At 35.8% G+C, this 13,208-nt stretch overlaps 1 protein-coding gene and 1 long non-coding RNA gene across 2 annotated transcripts; both read left to right on the top strand.

Annotated features, from left to right (window-relative positions):
• The first annotated feature begins 182 nt into the window (after positions 1-182).
• On the top strand, positions 183-6,319 carry P5cdh1 (delta-1-Pyrroline-5-carboxylate dehydrogenase 1). Its single transcript, XM_076435995.1, has 7 exons — positions 183-426; positions 2,858-3,071; positions 3,159-3,593; positions 3,895-4,305; positions 4,412-4,590; positions 4,669-4,857; positions 4,934-6,319. The coding sequence occupies exons 1-7, from the start codon at positions 383-385 to the stop codon at positions 5,166-5,168; spliced, it is 1,707 nt and encodes a 568-aa protein (XP_076292110.1). The 5' UTR covers positions 183-382; the 3' UTR covers positions 5,169-6,319.
• Positions 6,320-9,139: 2,820 nt separating this feature from the next.
• Positions 9,140-10,802, top strand: LOC143214673 (uncharacterized). Its single transcript, XR_013010192.1, has 3 exons — positions 9,140-9,369; positions 10,159-10,323; positions 10,409-10,802. It is a non-coding gene; the product is annotated as an uncharacterized LOC143214673 (long non-coding RNA).
• The last annotated feature ends 2,406 nt before the right edge of the window (positions 10,803-13,208 follow it).

Consider the following 13,208-nt stretch of genomic DNA (forward strand, 5'->3'; position numbering starts at 1 on the left):
ATTTCAGCTTGCATCGTCGTATTCAAAATATCCGTTCATTTGCATTCTCTTGAACGTTCGTGAATATTTTCAGTTATATTCGTTCGCGTTCTCTGGTTTTACTTTCGATCGCGACCCCTATTTTTCTGTTCTCCGTTACGGCCCTGCTTCGTAGTCGAATTGACGAAGGGAGGGGAAGATGCGGGGGGAGGGGGAGGTTTGGCTCACTATTTGCTCGATGGTAGTCGCGGTCTACGTAGTTTCGACAATTTGGTACCTTGGTCGGTCTTTACGGTGATTATTGCGAACGAATCACGTTGTTAACTTTGCGGAGTCTGGTCGACAAGTATAAGAGGCATTTATGTAAAAAGCAACAAGGGAAAGCGATTAAAAAGGAAAAACAATGTTGAGCCTTTGCCGTCAAGCGATTATAGTTAACAGTCAAAAGTGAGTATAAATGTATGAAGCACCTGGCGCAGAGCACGTTCGATTAACAAAAGAAAACTTGGCTGGTTTGTGCATTATTACACTACAGCATGTTTTAGTCCTTAGTAACGTATATTGATTATTTTCACGCATTGACACAACGCTATATAACAATGTCCGAACATAAATGAACGGACGCGCATGCATGTATATGTAGACGTCAGCTTATTGGTGTGTTATTGGTCCTCCGATTCGTCTTCCTTGTCAGATTTCCTCTGTCCTTATGTTGTCCTTCCTTGTCTAGGACAAGGATAGGCTACCTTGCTGGCCTGTCGGAATTTTCCACTGTACAACGAATATGAAAGGTGTCGTTTGACAGTTCATTCATCAATTTTGTTTGCAACACTTTTAGAGCCCGACAAACTATTCGAATTACCTTTTAACGGCTGCTGCATTATATACCGTACGATATGCATGCTTTTTTAAATAAATCTTCATGGCGTATTTTTGTCAGGTGTTGACGGATATAACGGTTATCTTACTTCTATTGTTGCGTGCAGCAAGTGTGTATTTACATCGAATTGTAAAAAATCGTGAGAGCATGCTTGCGATATGCATAATGTATGCAACTAAATACTTCTACATTGTTTATTTTACCGGTGACGCATTATGTCACACGCATGTATTTATGCAAAACCATTCCAACGGTTTCTATTTCAATAAAGTTCAACATGTTTCGTGAAATTCAAGCGTTTATGACACGAGGAACGCGTTCGTTCCTATACAAAATGCGTGTTTTCGGTTAAATTGCAAACACAGCTGTGAAATTTCCATCAAATTTACAAAGTTTAATCAGAGGTTCACACATGCGCGTTACCAAACGTCTCTACAAATCTCTAAATAATCCTAATCGGTCAGGCTAAATTGCCAAACGTATTTAGCCAGACGATTGTGGAATATTTTTTTGGAAATCTAATCAGTTTGAAAAAACAAGTTCGCGTCACAAACATTATTGTGTCATATTACAAATGGCTAAGAAAAATTATATTGAAATTTTTTTTTATTGGAATTTGAAATTTACCGGATAATTAGATACTAACCTTTTGGACACCTTGTATATTGATGTCAAACTCCTTACTCTTATTACATACTAAATATATTTATGTACCGAAATCGTATGGAATATTATGAAATGATTTTTATAGGAGTTTTAAATATTTTTCAAGACATATATCCCGGGTTAAATAGATCTTTGTTTTAAACTAGTGGTTTTATTTGTGTACACACATGTGTCCTTGAAACGTGATACATATTTCTGAATACCTATACATCCATAATCCATACACGATACATGATACACAGCACTGCGACACGGATCACGTATTTTACCGACCAGGTATTCGTTAATATGCAAATTGACAGCGGTATTTTTAATGATGACCTTGATATTTATTAATCGGCACACGGTACTTTTTTTCGTCTTAAGCCTAAACAAACGCGTGTAAAAGATCTTCCGTTGTTCTTACGTTGAAGCAACCAAGCAACTATTTAAATCCTAAACAACTTACAATTTCTGTAAAATCGTACCTTTTTTTTTAGTAATGAAAAGAATGGATTCGATGCTGCTTCGTGGGCGCATTGTTCTATAATTAAACCGAGCGTATTCGTTCATTTCGATTCCATTCATATTGATTGTTCCTGTATGACGGAATCTGCAACTCTTCATTGATTTATTTCAATTAACAGCCCCTCTCGTTATCGAATTTTTTTTTGCGCAATTAGTATTAAAGCGATAACTGGAATAATATGGGTCACTAAGATTCCGTTACGTTACATAATACTATGATCATGGTATTCGTTTGACATATGCAACCCAGTTTAAAATAACATCTTTCTTCCCTCAAAATAAGTATCTGATTTATGTAACAGATACGTGTTATTTTTTTCGTCGAAACTTGGATAAAATAAATCTTGTGTAATATTTTTTTGGATAATAAATATGCGTTAGCATTAATGTAGATAATATTCGTACGCAAATTCGTACGGCCCTATAATTCACTATAAATTAATTAATAAATAATTATATTTTTTAATTTTACAATAATTTATATTTTGTTAGATTTATTGTTTCGTTTATATTTGTTTTTAAATTAAAAGAGATCACAAGTATGACAATGTAAATCTGACTTCTTAAAATTTGAGGATGTAGATAACACTATGGATTTAGGTTCCGACTCCCAAGTACACAGATAAATATTTAGAGTTGGTTTCGAGACAGATTTCAAGAGCTAATATTTGTTCATACTTCTGATCTCATCGTCTGTAGCACTAGCAAATACAAATTGTAAACGTTAACTCGAATTTAGTTGGAAATATTTACATAAAAGTAGTAGCCGAAGAAAAATATTGAACACGAAATATAAACCCTATTTCTGTGTTTCTTTTTTAACAGAGTTGGTACAAGATGTCTGGGATCAATTGTACCGGTACTCAGCCCCCCTGAATTTCCATTGGAAAATGAACCTATTCTTAGTTATAAGAAGGGCAGCCCTGAGAGGGCTGAATTGGAGAAGGTCTTAAATAAAATGGCCAACGAGTGCGAAGAAGTGCCATTAGTCATCGGAAACGAAGAAATTAAATCTGACTTGCGTAGATATCAAGTTATGGTAAGTTATGTAGCATGGTGATAAAGAGATGATAATTTAAAAATATTGAAGTACACGTTTCAATAATTGTAACGTTCTTTTGTTTAGCCGCACAATCACAAAGCAAAAATAGCCAAGTATCACTGGGCAACACCCGATCTAGTCAAGAAAGCGATTGACGTTGCTGTCAAGGCTCAGCGCGAATGGGAAAAATGTCCAATCGAAAAACGTTTAGAAATCTGGTTGAAGGCTGCCGATTTAATGGCGAACAAGTACAGGCAGCAATTGAATGCTTCCACTATGCTTGGCCAAAGCAAAACAGTTATTCAAGCAGAGATAGACAGCGCAGCAGAATTAATTGACTTCTTCAAGATGCACGCGTACTTTCTCAAAGAAAGTCTCAAGTACCAACCAATTTCACCGAACCGTAAAGAAACCTTGAATTCTATGAGATATCGTGGAATGGATGGTTTTGTTGCAGCAGTATCGCCGTTCAACTTCACTGCCATTGGTGGTAATCTTAGCTACACACCTGCTCTAATGGTTTGCATTTTTTTTTCAAATTACTTCCCTTGCCGTAGCTTTTATTCTGCCAATAAATTGAAGGGGTATTCTAGCAGAAGTGTGCATTTTCAGTTAAAAAATGGCGGTGTAGTTTAGGATTTCCTAAGACTGGGGTCGGGCGCGGAAATAACGCATCGAACGATAACCGTGACATGCGAAAATAATTGAAAAATTTGCTCGTCTCACCCCGACCTAATTAAGATTTCTTTTATCAGTTCCATTGGAATATCCCTTTAAGCGCTAGATACTCGAATATTTAAATAAGACGAATCTTTCTTAGGGTAACGCTGTTCTTTGGAAACCATCCGATACTGCTCTACTTTCTAATTGGTGGATCTTCAAGATATGTAGAGAAGCTGGTGTACCAGCAGGTGTAGTGAATTTCGTGCCCTGCGAAGGTCCTGTTTTCGGAGACACTATCACTGCCTCGCCGTATTTGTCTGGACTTAACTTCACTGGATCAGTGCCGACGTTTAATCGTTTATGGATGCAAGTCGGTCAGAATTTGGGGAAGTACAAGAACTATCCAAAATTAGTAGGTGAATGTGGTGGAAAAAATTTCCATTTCGTACACCCAAGTGCTGATGTAGAATCGGTAGCTCATGGGACCATAAGAAGCTCATTCGAATTCAATGGTCAGAAATGTTCCGCTTGCAGTCGAATGTATGTTCCAGAATCTCTATGGCCTAAAGTATGTTTTTTTTATATATTTATATGTTATATATATATATATATATATATATATATATATATATATATATATCTTCATTATTAAACGTTACTCATTTCTCTTATAGCTAAAAGAACGTCTTTTATCTATTCGTGATAAACTGAAGGTCGGAGATGTTAGAGATTTTACTGTGTTCACCGGAGCCGTTATAGATGCTGTTGCGTTTAAGAGGATTTCTGGTTACATCAAACACGCGGAGAAATCTCCGAATTTGGAAATCATTGGCGGTGGAAAATATGATGATTCGTACGTTTGCTTTACTTATCATTGTTCATCGTTTATGCATATACATGTATTGTTACACGGTATATATGTTTTTTCTAGTTGCGGATACTTTATCGATCCTACAATAGTGGTGTCAAAGGATCCGAAAGATAAGATTATGACAGAGGAAATATTTGGGCCTCTGTTATCGATTTACGTTTACAAAGACTCGAATCTCGATGATACCATGAAACTTGTCGAATCGTCGACACCTTATGCTTTAACTGGAGCGATATTTGCACAAGATGAGTAAGTACATGTACTCCGATTTAAGTTGTAATCGTTTAACTTGAATCTGGCTTCATCGTCTCCCGTTTTTCTTCAGAAAATGGGCGAGAAAGGCGCTCGAGGAGTTCAAGTACACGGCCGGTAATTTTTACGTTAACGACAAATCGACTGGATCGGTTGTGGGCCAACAACCTTTTGGCGGTGGCCGAATGTCTGGTACAAACGACAAAGCTGGCGGTCCTCACTATGTTCTTCGTTGGGCGTCGCCGCAGTCGATCAAAGAAACGTTTGTTCCGTTGCGCGAGTATGATTATCCGTACATGAAATCTTAGATGTAAGTTCACGGCATGCATTAATCAAACGAATATGTACATATATTTTGTGCAGTAGCAGTATCCTCTATTGCAAAAGTGAAAAAAATGCTGTTGTTCATAGATGATCGATCCGATCGATGAAATATTCTGATGCATTTCCTTTTACGTGGACTCACCACGTATAAGCAGCGCTGTTTGCACCCATGATGCAAGTGACTCGCGCTTCGTAGGAATTTATACTACAAAAAGCGTACTGCTTATACACACACACTCACACCGAAAGAGAGAGGGACACACACACACACACATAGACACACGATCACGGATAATGATAACATATAATTTGTACAAACAGAGTGTGCAGTGATTCATATCTGTCCATACCGATTGTTTAGTATTTTTGTTTGGACATTAAACCAGTTACCGTCTGATCGATTAGATTGACGTCACGAGTCAAGTATTACTTGTGAACCGCTTTTGAAGCTGCAACACAAGCTCACCTTATTATTCGCTGCCAATAGACAAGGATAATATTATGTAACTCGCGGCATGTAGAGTCAATATATTGTTAAGATCGATTTTCAGTACAATAATATTTTAATATCTCAGGAATACGTGTATACATGATCGCAGACGGAGAGAGAGGCATTTCAGTTTTTCGATCATAGATTGCAGTTTTGCATGGAAACTTTTATAACGATAATAGCGAACTACGAATGTCGTTAACAAATTGTACAAGACGAATTGAAGAACAAAATATCCTGGGCGTATCTGGGAATTGTGATGAATGCGTACTAGTTAGAAAAACCATGCCAGTGTGTTTTTCTGACCTCAACCTCTTTTTTACTATTCTTACACGCGGATCGTTTTCACATGGCGATATATTTATGCGCATCCTGAATTCATTTTACTGTGTAATTCATGAGACAATATGTAGATGCGGGACAAACACAGTAAAATGCAAAAGTTACCCTTAAATTACGTTGTAGCGGCCGATCGTCGATCGATCGGGCATGTTATTGTTGACAGTGTGATTGAGGCATTTAGAGTCTTATAAGTCGAACATTGATTACTAGATGAATATACAATAATATCTTAGATGTTGTGGCTGATGTTATAATGTAATTTATTTTAAATGTACAATAGCAATAAAACACTGTACGATTACACATTTTCTCCTATTTGATTTACTGGTCTGCTCACACACCGTGCGGGTACCATCGATTTATGCGAGTAAATGTCAGCGACGAGTACCCTACTACTTCCAGAGAGGATAAGAGAGTGCTCACGCCCGGGTCTGAGTCTGAGTTGCCAGTCGCTAACGTCCCGTTACCATTCAGTGTCAACACCCAATGTTACCGATAAAACACAATTTTGGAGCATTTATTAGCACGAATAAAAAATTTTATACTCCATTCGCATTACGTGTATTTAATATGACTCTTAAATTGAAAAATTTTATTTTTTACGCCTTCCTAATGTGTTCGTTTTTATAGTTTTCTTATTACATTTCGATATACAAAAATTTAAAGACACTCTAAAAAAGACGATAACTGTTTCAATATTGTACTATACGATTTGAAATTTTTTGTGAAAGCTAGAGCAATTGGTTTACTATAGGTTGTGAAAAGTAATTTTTTTCAGAAATTACACGTTCTGTAGATCTGCGTGACTTAAACATATTTTGAAAATTTCGTCAAGATCGGTCGACGTTGCAATGAGCTATACAAACGTTTAAGGGTGGTAAAAATTACAGATTTTCACGATTTTCGGCCTCCAACTGCAATAAATCTAAGGATTCTTACATCTTTCAATGCCTGTCGTTTTTTTCCGCATCAACCGATTTCGATGAAACTTTCACAGTGCATATAATTGACATAGATCTACAAAATGTATTTTTTAAATTTTCAATGTAGGCCCACATAAAAAAGTTGAAAATGCAACTGTTATTATTTTACGTACACCGTACGCCATACGTCATTCTTCCGCATACGATAGATTAGCGTATTCGCTCTCTTCACGGCGAACGGGCAGAAGAGAGCCACTTCGCGATTGCACTCATTCGATGATTTTCGGATGTATCGAAAACTCATAATCGGACAACGTTGCGTACTTTAGACTTGACAACGCTGTAGACATATCGTTCGCAGATATTTTTGCTACAAAAAAGGTCATTCATTGGGTTTTATTATATTATTGTGCAAACCACAGGGCCTCCTGGTTAAATTTGCTACGGGCCCCGCGCTGGATTAATCCGGCACTGGCTGTAGAAGTTTTACCAGTCGAACCCAGATGACCTCTGGTTCACCTCTGGTCCCTCCGGTCCTCCTGGCGTTCCTGGTCCCGCAGCACGTCCGCTCACGCCGCTCCCCCCGCCCCGACTGACTGACTGACGAAGAGCTCTCGCCGAGCCGCCGAGCTCGAGCGGGGCCCCCCACTCCGCCGAATATCGATCGATGTCGATCGCCGTGACAATTATGTATTGAAAAATTTATTATTTCCAGCTAGTTAATGTTTATAACAATTCTATTTTACAGCGATGTCCATAAGTAATCCCTTGGCTATCTGACCACCTAATTTTTTAGTCTAAGTGGCTAATAGTTTTCGTGATACGGAATAACTTTTAAACCATAACATTCGCACGTATTCATTTATTCCATACAATTCACAGATAAATTTATTATTTCTGGCTGTTTAATGTTTATAACAATTCCTTTTGCTAACGATGTTAACGAGCACTCCCTTGAACACCTTGCCATCTAATTTTTTACAGTAAAGTCTTTTCAAAATATTTCTGTCCAGATCGATTCTTGGAACATTTATGTATAAAAAAGTGAAAGGTAATAATTCTCGTTTATGAAATGTTTTGAAATTACAAACTGAGGTGTCTCGTATAAAATTTGAAATAGGAATTGTTGATTTTCCTAAAAAATTATGCTTCAATAATATATTTCTAGGAATTCTTTGTCCTTGAGTTTTGCTTTTAATATTGAGACCAACATCGTCTGAAATATCTGCTCGGTACAGAATGTAACAATTCATGATGATCAATATGGTTCCGTGACGATTTGCCTTCTCACCGACGAGAATCTCGTCAGTAGCCTTCTGCACCTACGAGATCACCTACACCTACGAGATCATGTCGATGGCCTTCTCTTTCTCACTCCAGTCAGAATATATCTTACTTAGAGTGCGTAAGAGAACACCGAAATATTCGGGTGACACGAACTCCCATAAGGCTGGCAGTCTTTAATAGTACCTCGTGGGTGATATAGGTAAGAACAAATGGTAAATCAATATTATTTTATGACAATTGAAAATATATATTTATTTTATTTAATTTTAAATAAATTCACATAGAAATAAAGCCCATTAATTTAAACAGAAGAATAATCTTAGATTCAGAGGATGAAGATAATTCCGCTATGGACAACAAATTAACGAATAGTAAAAAGAGAAAAAGAATAATAGAGGTAGAATCTTCATCAGATGAGGATATTATTACTGAGAACTTAGATTCTGCAGAACAAAATAAAGGAAAATATATGCAAGAAATAAACAAAATCAAGCGAAATACGTTCCAACCCAGTATTATATTAGATATGGTTAAATCGGAGAATTAAATGCTGTTAAATATGGGTACTTGCCCGCGTTAAACGCAAAATGTACATACATGTATGTATGTATTTGTAGGAACTATTAATAAGCTATCTTCAATTATGTTTCCCTCTTGAAATATCGATATTATTTGTTGTGTTCACATATACATATCGGTGTATTCAATTTACGTAAACGTATTCTAAGTATGTATGTCAATAACTGATAAACACTTGTACATATGTTCCCAGAATAGTATCTACTTCCGTTGTAGATTGTATGTGCACCAAAAATTCCAATTTTTCAAATCATTTTTCTTCATTGATTAGAACCTTATTGATTAGAAGCTTATCGTATAGAAATCGTATCTTATATAGAATTGCGCCGCGAACGCAACCACACAATTATCTATCGGAAAAGTTATGGATAAACCGTTACCCCAACCATCCCTCAGATGTAAATAAAACCGGTATAGGTATATAAAGGCTACGAGGCACAGGTGAACAATTAGTAGTAAACAGACTACAATCGAACTTCTACAACATGAAGACTTCACTTTTCCTTGCTTTCTTCTGCTTGGCCGCAGTCGCAGTTACAACTGCTTCCGCTAAGAACATTGAAGGTGAGTTGACTTATTAGTTAAAACAATACTTACAATTATGAACAATAATTATTAGTAACAGGCAATCTCCAGAAATTAGTTGCAATATAGTTTAAGTCATAATGTTTCATTTTTCATCACTTCTTGGGCTAATCTAACGCTACTTACATTTCTGTCATCGAATTACTCAATAACCTGGAAATAAATGATAAATGACAACCTGAATGTCTTATTCTGTTTATATATCACGTAACGGTTCTTTACAAATATATACACACGTAAATACATACAGGGATGTATCTACAATTAACTGCAAAATATGTCAAAAGTATGTAATACATATACGTGAAAAGTATGCAACATATCAAATATATGCAATATGCAAATCTGCAAAATAAAAACTATATTTTCCAAATTTTCTACAAACAACGTAAATTTCTGTCCAGGTCCCATAACTTTACCTACTTTCTATAAAAATATGCGTTTGCATAAACTTCCGCTGTCTGTAGTTACAAATTATCAAGTCAAATAAAACTTGATGTTTGATTTAGATAAATCTAACACTATGGTCATATTCAAGAAAACAAGACACGTTTTCGAATCCCAGCATTTTAAGAAATCCCGAAAATTTTTTGGGACACCCGAACATTTTCGAGAATACCCGAACATTATCAGGAATACCCGAAAGGTTCAAAATCCCGTTCCGGTCCCGCACACCTCTAGTAAATACATCTAAATTTTAGTATAAACAGTACTTACTAATTCGCGACAAAGGCAGTAGAGCTTCACTCAGTTGTAAATATGTTGCAGACGTGCCAGAACTCGAAAATGTCGAGGCAGCCGGAAACACTGACGGTGTTCAACCATTAGCTTCCTGTAAACTTGGAAACTGGGCTTGTACTCACAGCTGCCAGCTGCAGGCTGTTGGCCACTGCAACAGTGCTGGCACATGTATTTGCGGATTCTAGGTATTAAGTATGTATCCTCTGGAATATTATTATGTAGGTATGAACAAATTCGCCTTGCAATGATTTTATTTAACGTATTTTTTCTTTCGCAGAAACTAGACAGCTGGATGGTTAATATGGGAGCTGTACACAATGAAAAACTTCCGCGGAATGACCTGAATACTTTCAATACATACATTTATTTTTAATAACAATCTGTATTAATAAAATTCTCTTTTCTTCATTACTTTGAACCAATCTGTATTCCTTTCGACTTGAAGGTACGCTTGAATGATCATTTCTCGTCCATACAATTTCGCGGAATCGTCGACCATCTTAAAAAGTCATGCATAAGTTATTACAGCACATTTTTTGTTTCCTAAAGGAAATAATTGAGCGGCGTTAACACTAACCGTACCTGCTACAAAATGTGTCAAATATACATTGCTTTATAAAAATTAGAAGACTGAACTTATTTAGATTTTATACAACTTTTACAATAATACGTAATTGCATAAAGAAATTTTAATCTAATGGAAGAATCTTCATAATTTCAATAATTAGAAAACAAAAAATGTGAAACCGGTCATTCGACTGTGTCTCAGTATGTATATGTACGATTAAAATAAATCTTGAAAAGGATCCAAACTAGGATCGAAACGTTGATTTTGTTTGATAATTAGCAAAATTGCTTTATAATTAGTAATAAACGATCGAACCGTTGCGCCGAAAGCATTTAACATTTATTATGTACAGTCGGTGTACAAAGTATTCGTACACATTAAAAAACCGAATTACTTTTTCAAAATTGGACCCAACAGCTTGTGTTTCTTTTCAGTTGTTCGAAGGATTAGTTTACTATCTAATGTGTAAATAACATTTTTTAAAAATTGTTATTGGTCCCAATTGCGAAGGAAATAGTAAAGGTTACGATTTTTAAATTTTTTATCTTTACCTGTAATGAAAATGTATAAGGCGCCTCTGGTAGGTCTAACAAGTCAGTTATATACTTGTTCAAAGATGTTTTTTCAGTATTCATACAGTTCTGATTACGTATTTCGTTTCGAAATTTCAGCAGTTAATCATTAATCAATTATCCGATTGACGATTAATAATCGTTAATCGCAATTAACGACTAAAGTGAAAATTTAATCGTTAACCGCAATTAACGACTAAAGTGGAAATTTAATAGTTAACCGCAATTAACGACTAAACGAGGAGATTAATTGTTAATTACGATTAACGATCGAAATAGAAATTTAGTCGTCAATCGTTGATTAAATTTTTGCCCAACTCTGTTTCAGACGATGTTGGTTTCAATATTAAAAGCAAATCTCAAGGACAAGAAATTCCTAGAAATATATTATTCAAGCATAATTTTAGGAAAATCAACAATTCCTATTTCAAATTTTATACGAGACACCTCAATTTGTAATTTCAAAACATTTCATAAACGAGAATTATTACCTTTCACTTTTTTATACATAAATGTTCCAAGAATCGATCTGTGACAACAGAAATATATTGAAAAGACTTTACTGTACAAAATTAGATGGCAAGGTGTTCAAGGGAGTGCTCGTTAACATCGTTAGCAAAAGGAATTGTTATAAACATTAAACAGCCAGAAATAATAAATTTATCTGTGAATTGTATGGAATAAATGAATACGTGCGAATGTTATGGTTTAAAAGTTATTCCGTATCACGGGAATTAATTAATTTTGCCCGTAGCAAATTTAACCAGGAGGCCCTGTGGTTTGCACAATAATATAATAAAACCCAATGAATGACCTTTTTTGTAGCAAAAATATCTGCGAACGATATGTCTACAGCGTTGTCAAGTCTAAAGTACGCAACGTTGTCCGATTATGAGTTTTCAACACATCCGAAAATCATCGGATGAGTGCAATCGCGAAGAGGCTCTCTTCTGCCCGTTCGCCGTGAAGAGAGCGAATACGCTAATCTATCGTATGCGGAAGAATGACGTATGGCGTACGGTGTACGTAAAATAATAACAGTTGCATTTTCAACTTTTTTATGTGGGCCTACATTGAAAATTTAAAAAATACATTTTGTAGATCTATGTCAATTATATGTATATCGTCTGGTTCTATTTAGGTAAAGAGACGGGATAGTATTTCGTCGGTGATAGTATTATAAGGCAATTACAGAATGGGTAAATACTATATATCATTCTTCTTCTACTTGACGAGTATCTCGTCGTTGGTAGAACTTTTAGCGATGTGGTATTTCAGATCACTGTAAGTTCCACGTTATCCCCGCGCCCGTCGCGCCCGGTTACCGGTCCCGCTGAAAAACATGGGGGCTGGCAGTCTTTAATAGTATCTCGTCGGTGCTCTAGCTTTCCTGCGAGGGTATACTTACAGGGTAAATTAAATTTTGCGCTTTTCAGTACATTTTTCGGTCTCTGATGCGTTCCAAAATTCTGAAAAAAATGTGACATATTTTGGATTCTAAGGCGCATTTTACAGAATTTTTCAGATTTTTTTGTTGCAAACTGTGCTCGTAAAAAATAAAAAACGTATACAAAACGTCGTACATTTAGTACAAATCTATCGAAAGATTTTCAATAAAGATCTTGTAAATTGATATCCATGATCATTTCAAGCCTATTCCTTTCCATTTGATTTTTGTAAATGATCCTTTTTAGAATATTATTGTACCTGTCGGTAACATTTGGCTATCAGTTTGACCGTTTTGCATTACGTGGAATAGCGCTGTATTTTAGCATCATTGAAGTAAACTTCTCGATAATTTTACTATTTTTAATTCGTAGAGAGTAAATGATTCTTGCCGAAAGTGACACTGTGTCTTATTGAAATTGACTGAAAGAATTCTTTTAAAGTAGTGTCAATTTTTAGGGAGTTAGGATTACGAAGAATATGATTAGTGC

This window comes from Lasioglossum baleicum, chromosome 12 (genome assembly GCF_051020765.1).
Source record: "Lasioglossum baleicum chromosome 12, iyLasBale1, whole genome shotgun sequence".
In the NCBI taxonomy this organism is placed as follows: Eukaryota; Metazoa; Arthropoda; class Insecta; order Hymenoptera; family Halictidae; genus Lasioglossum; species Lasioglossum baleicum.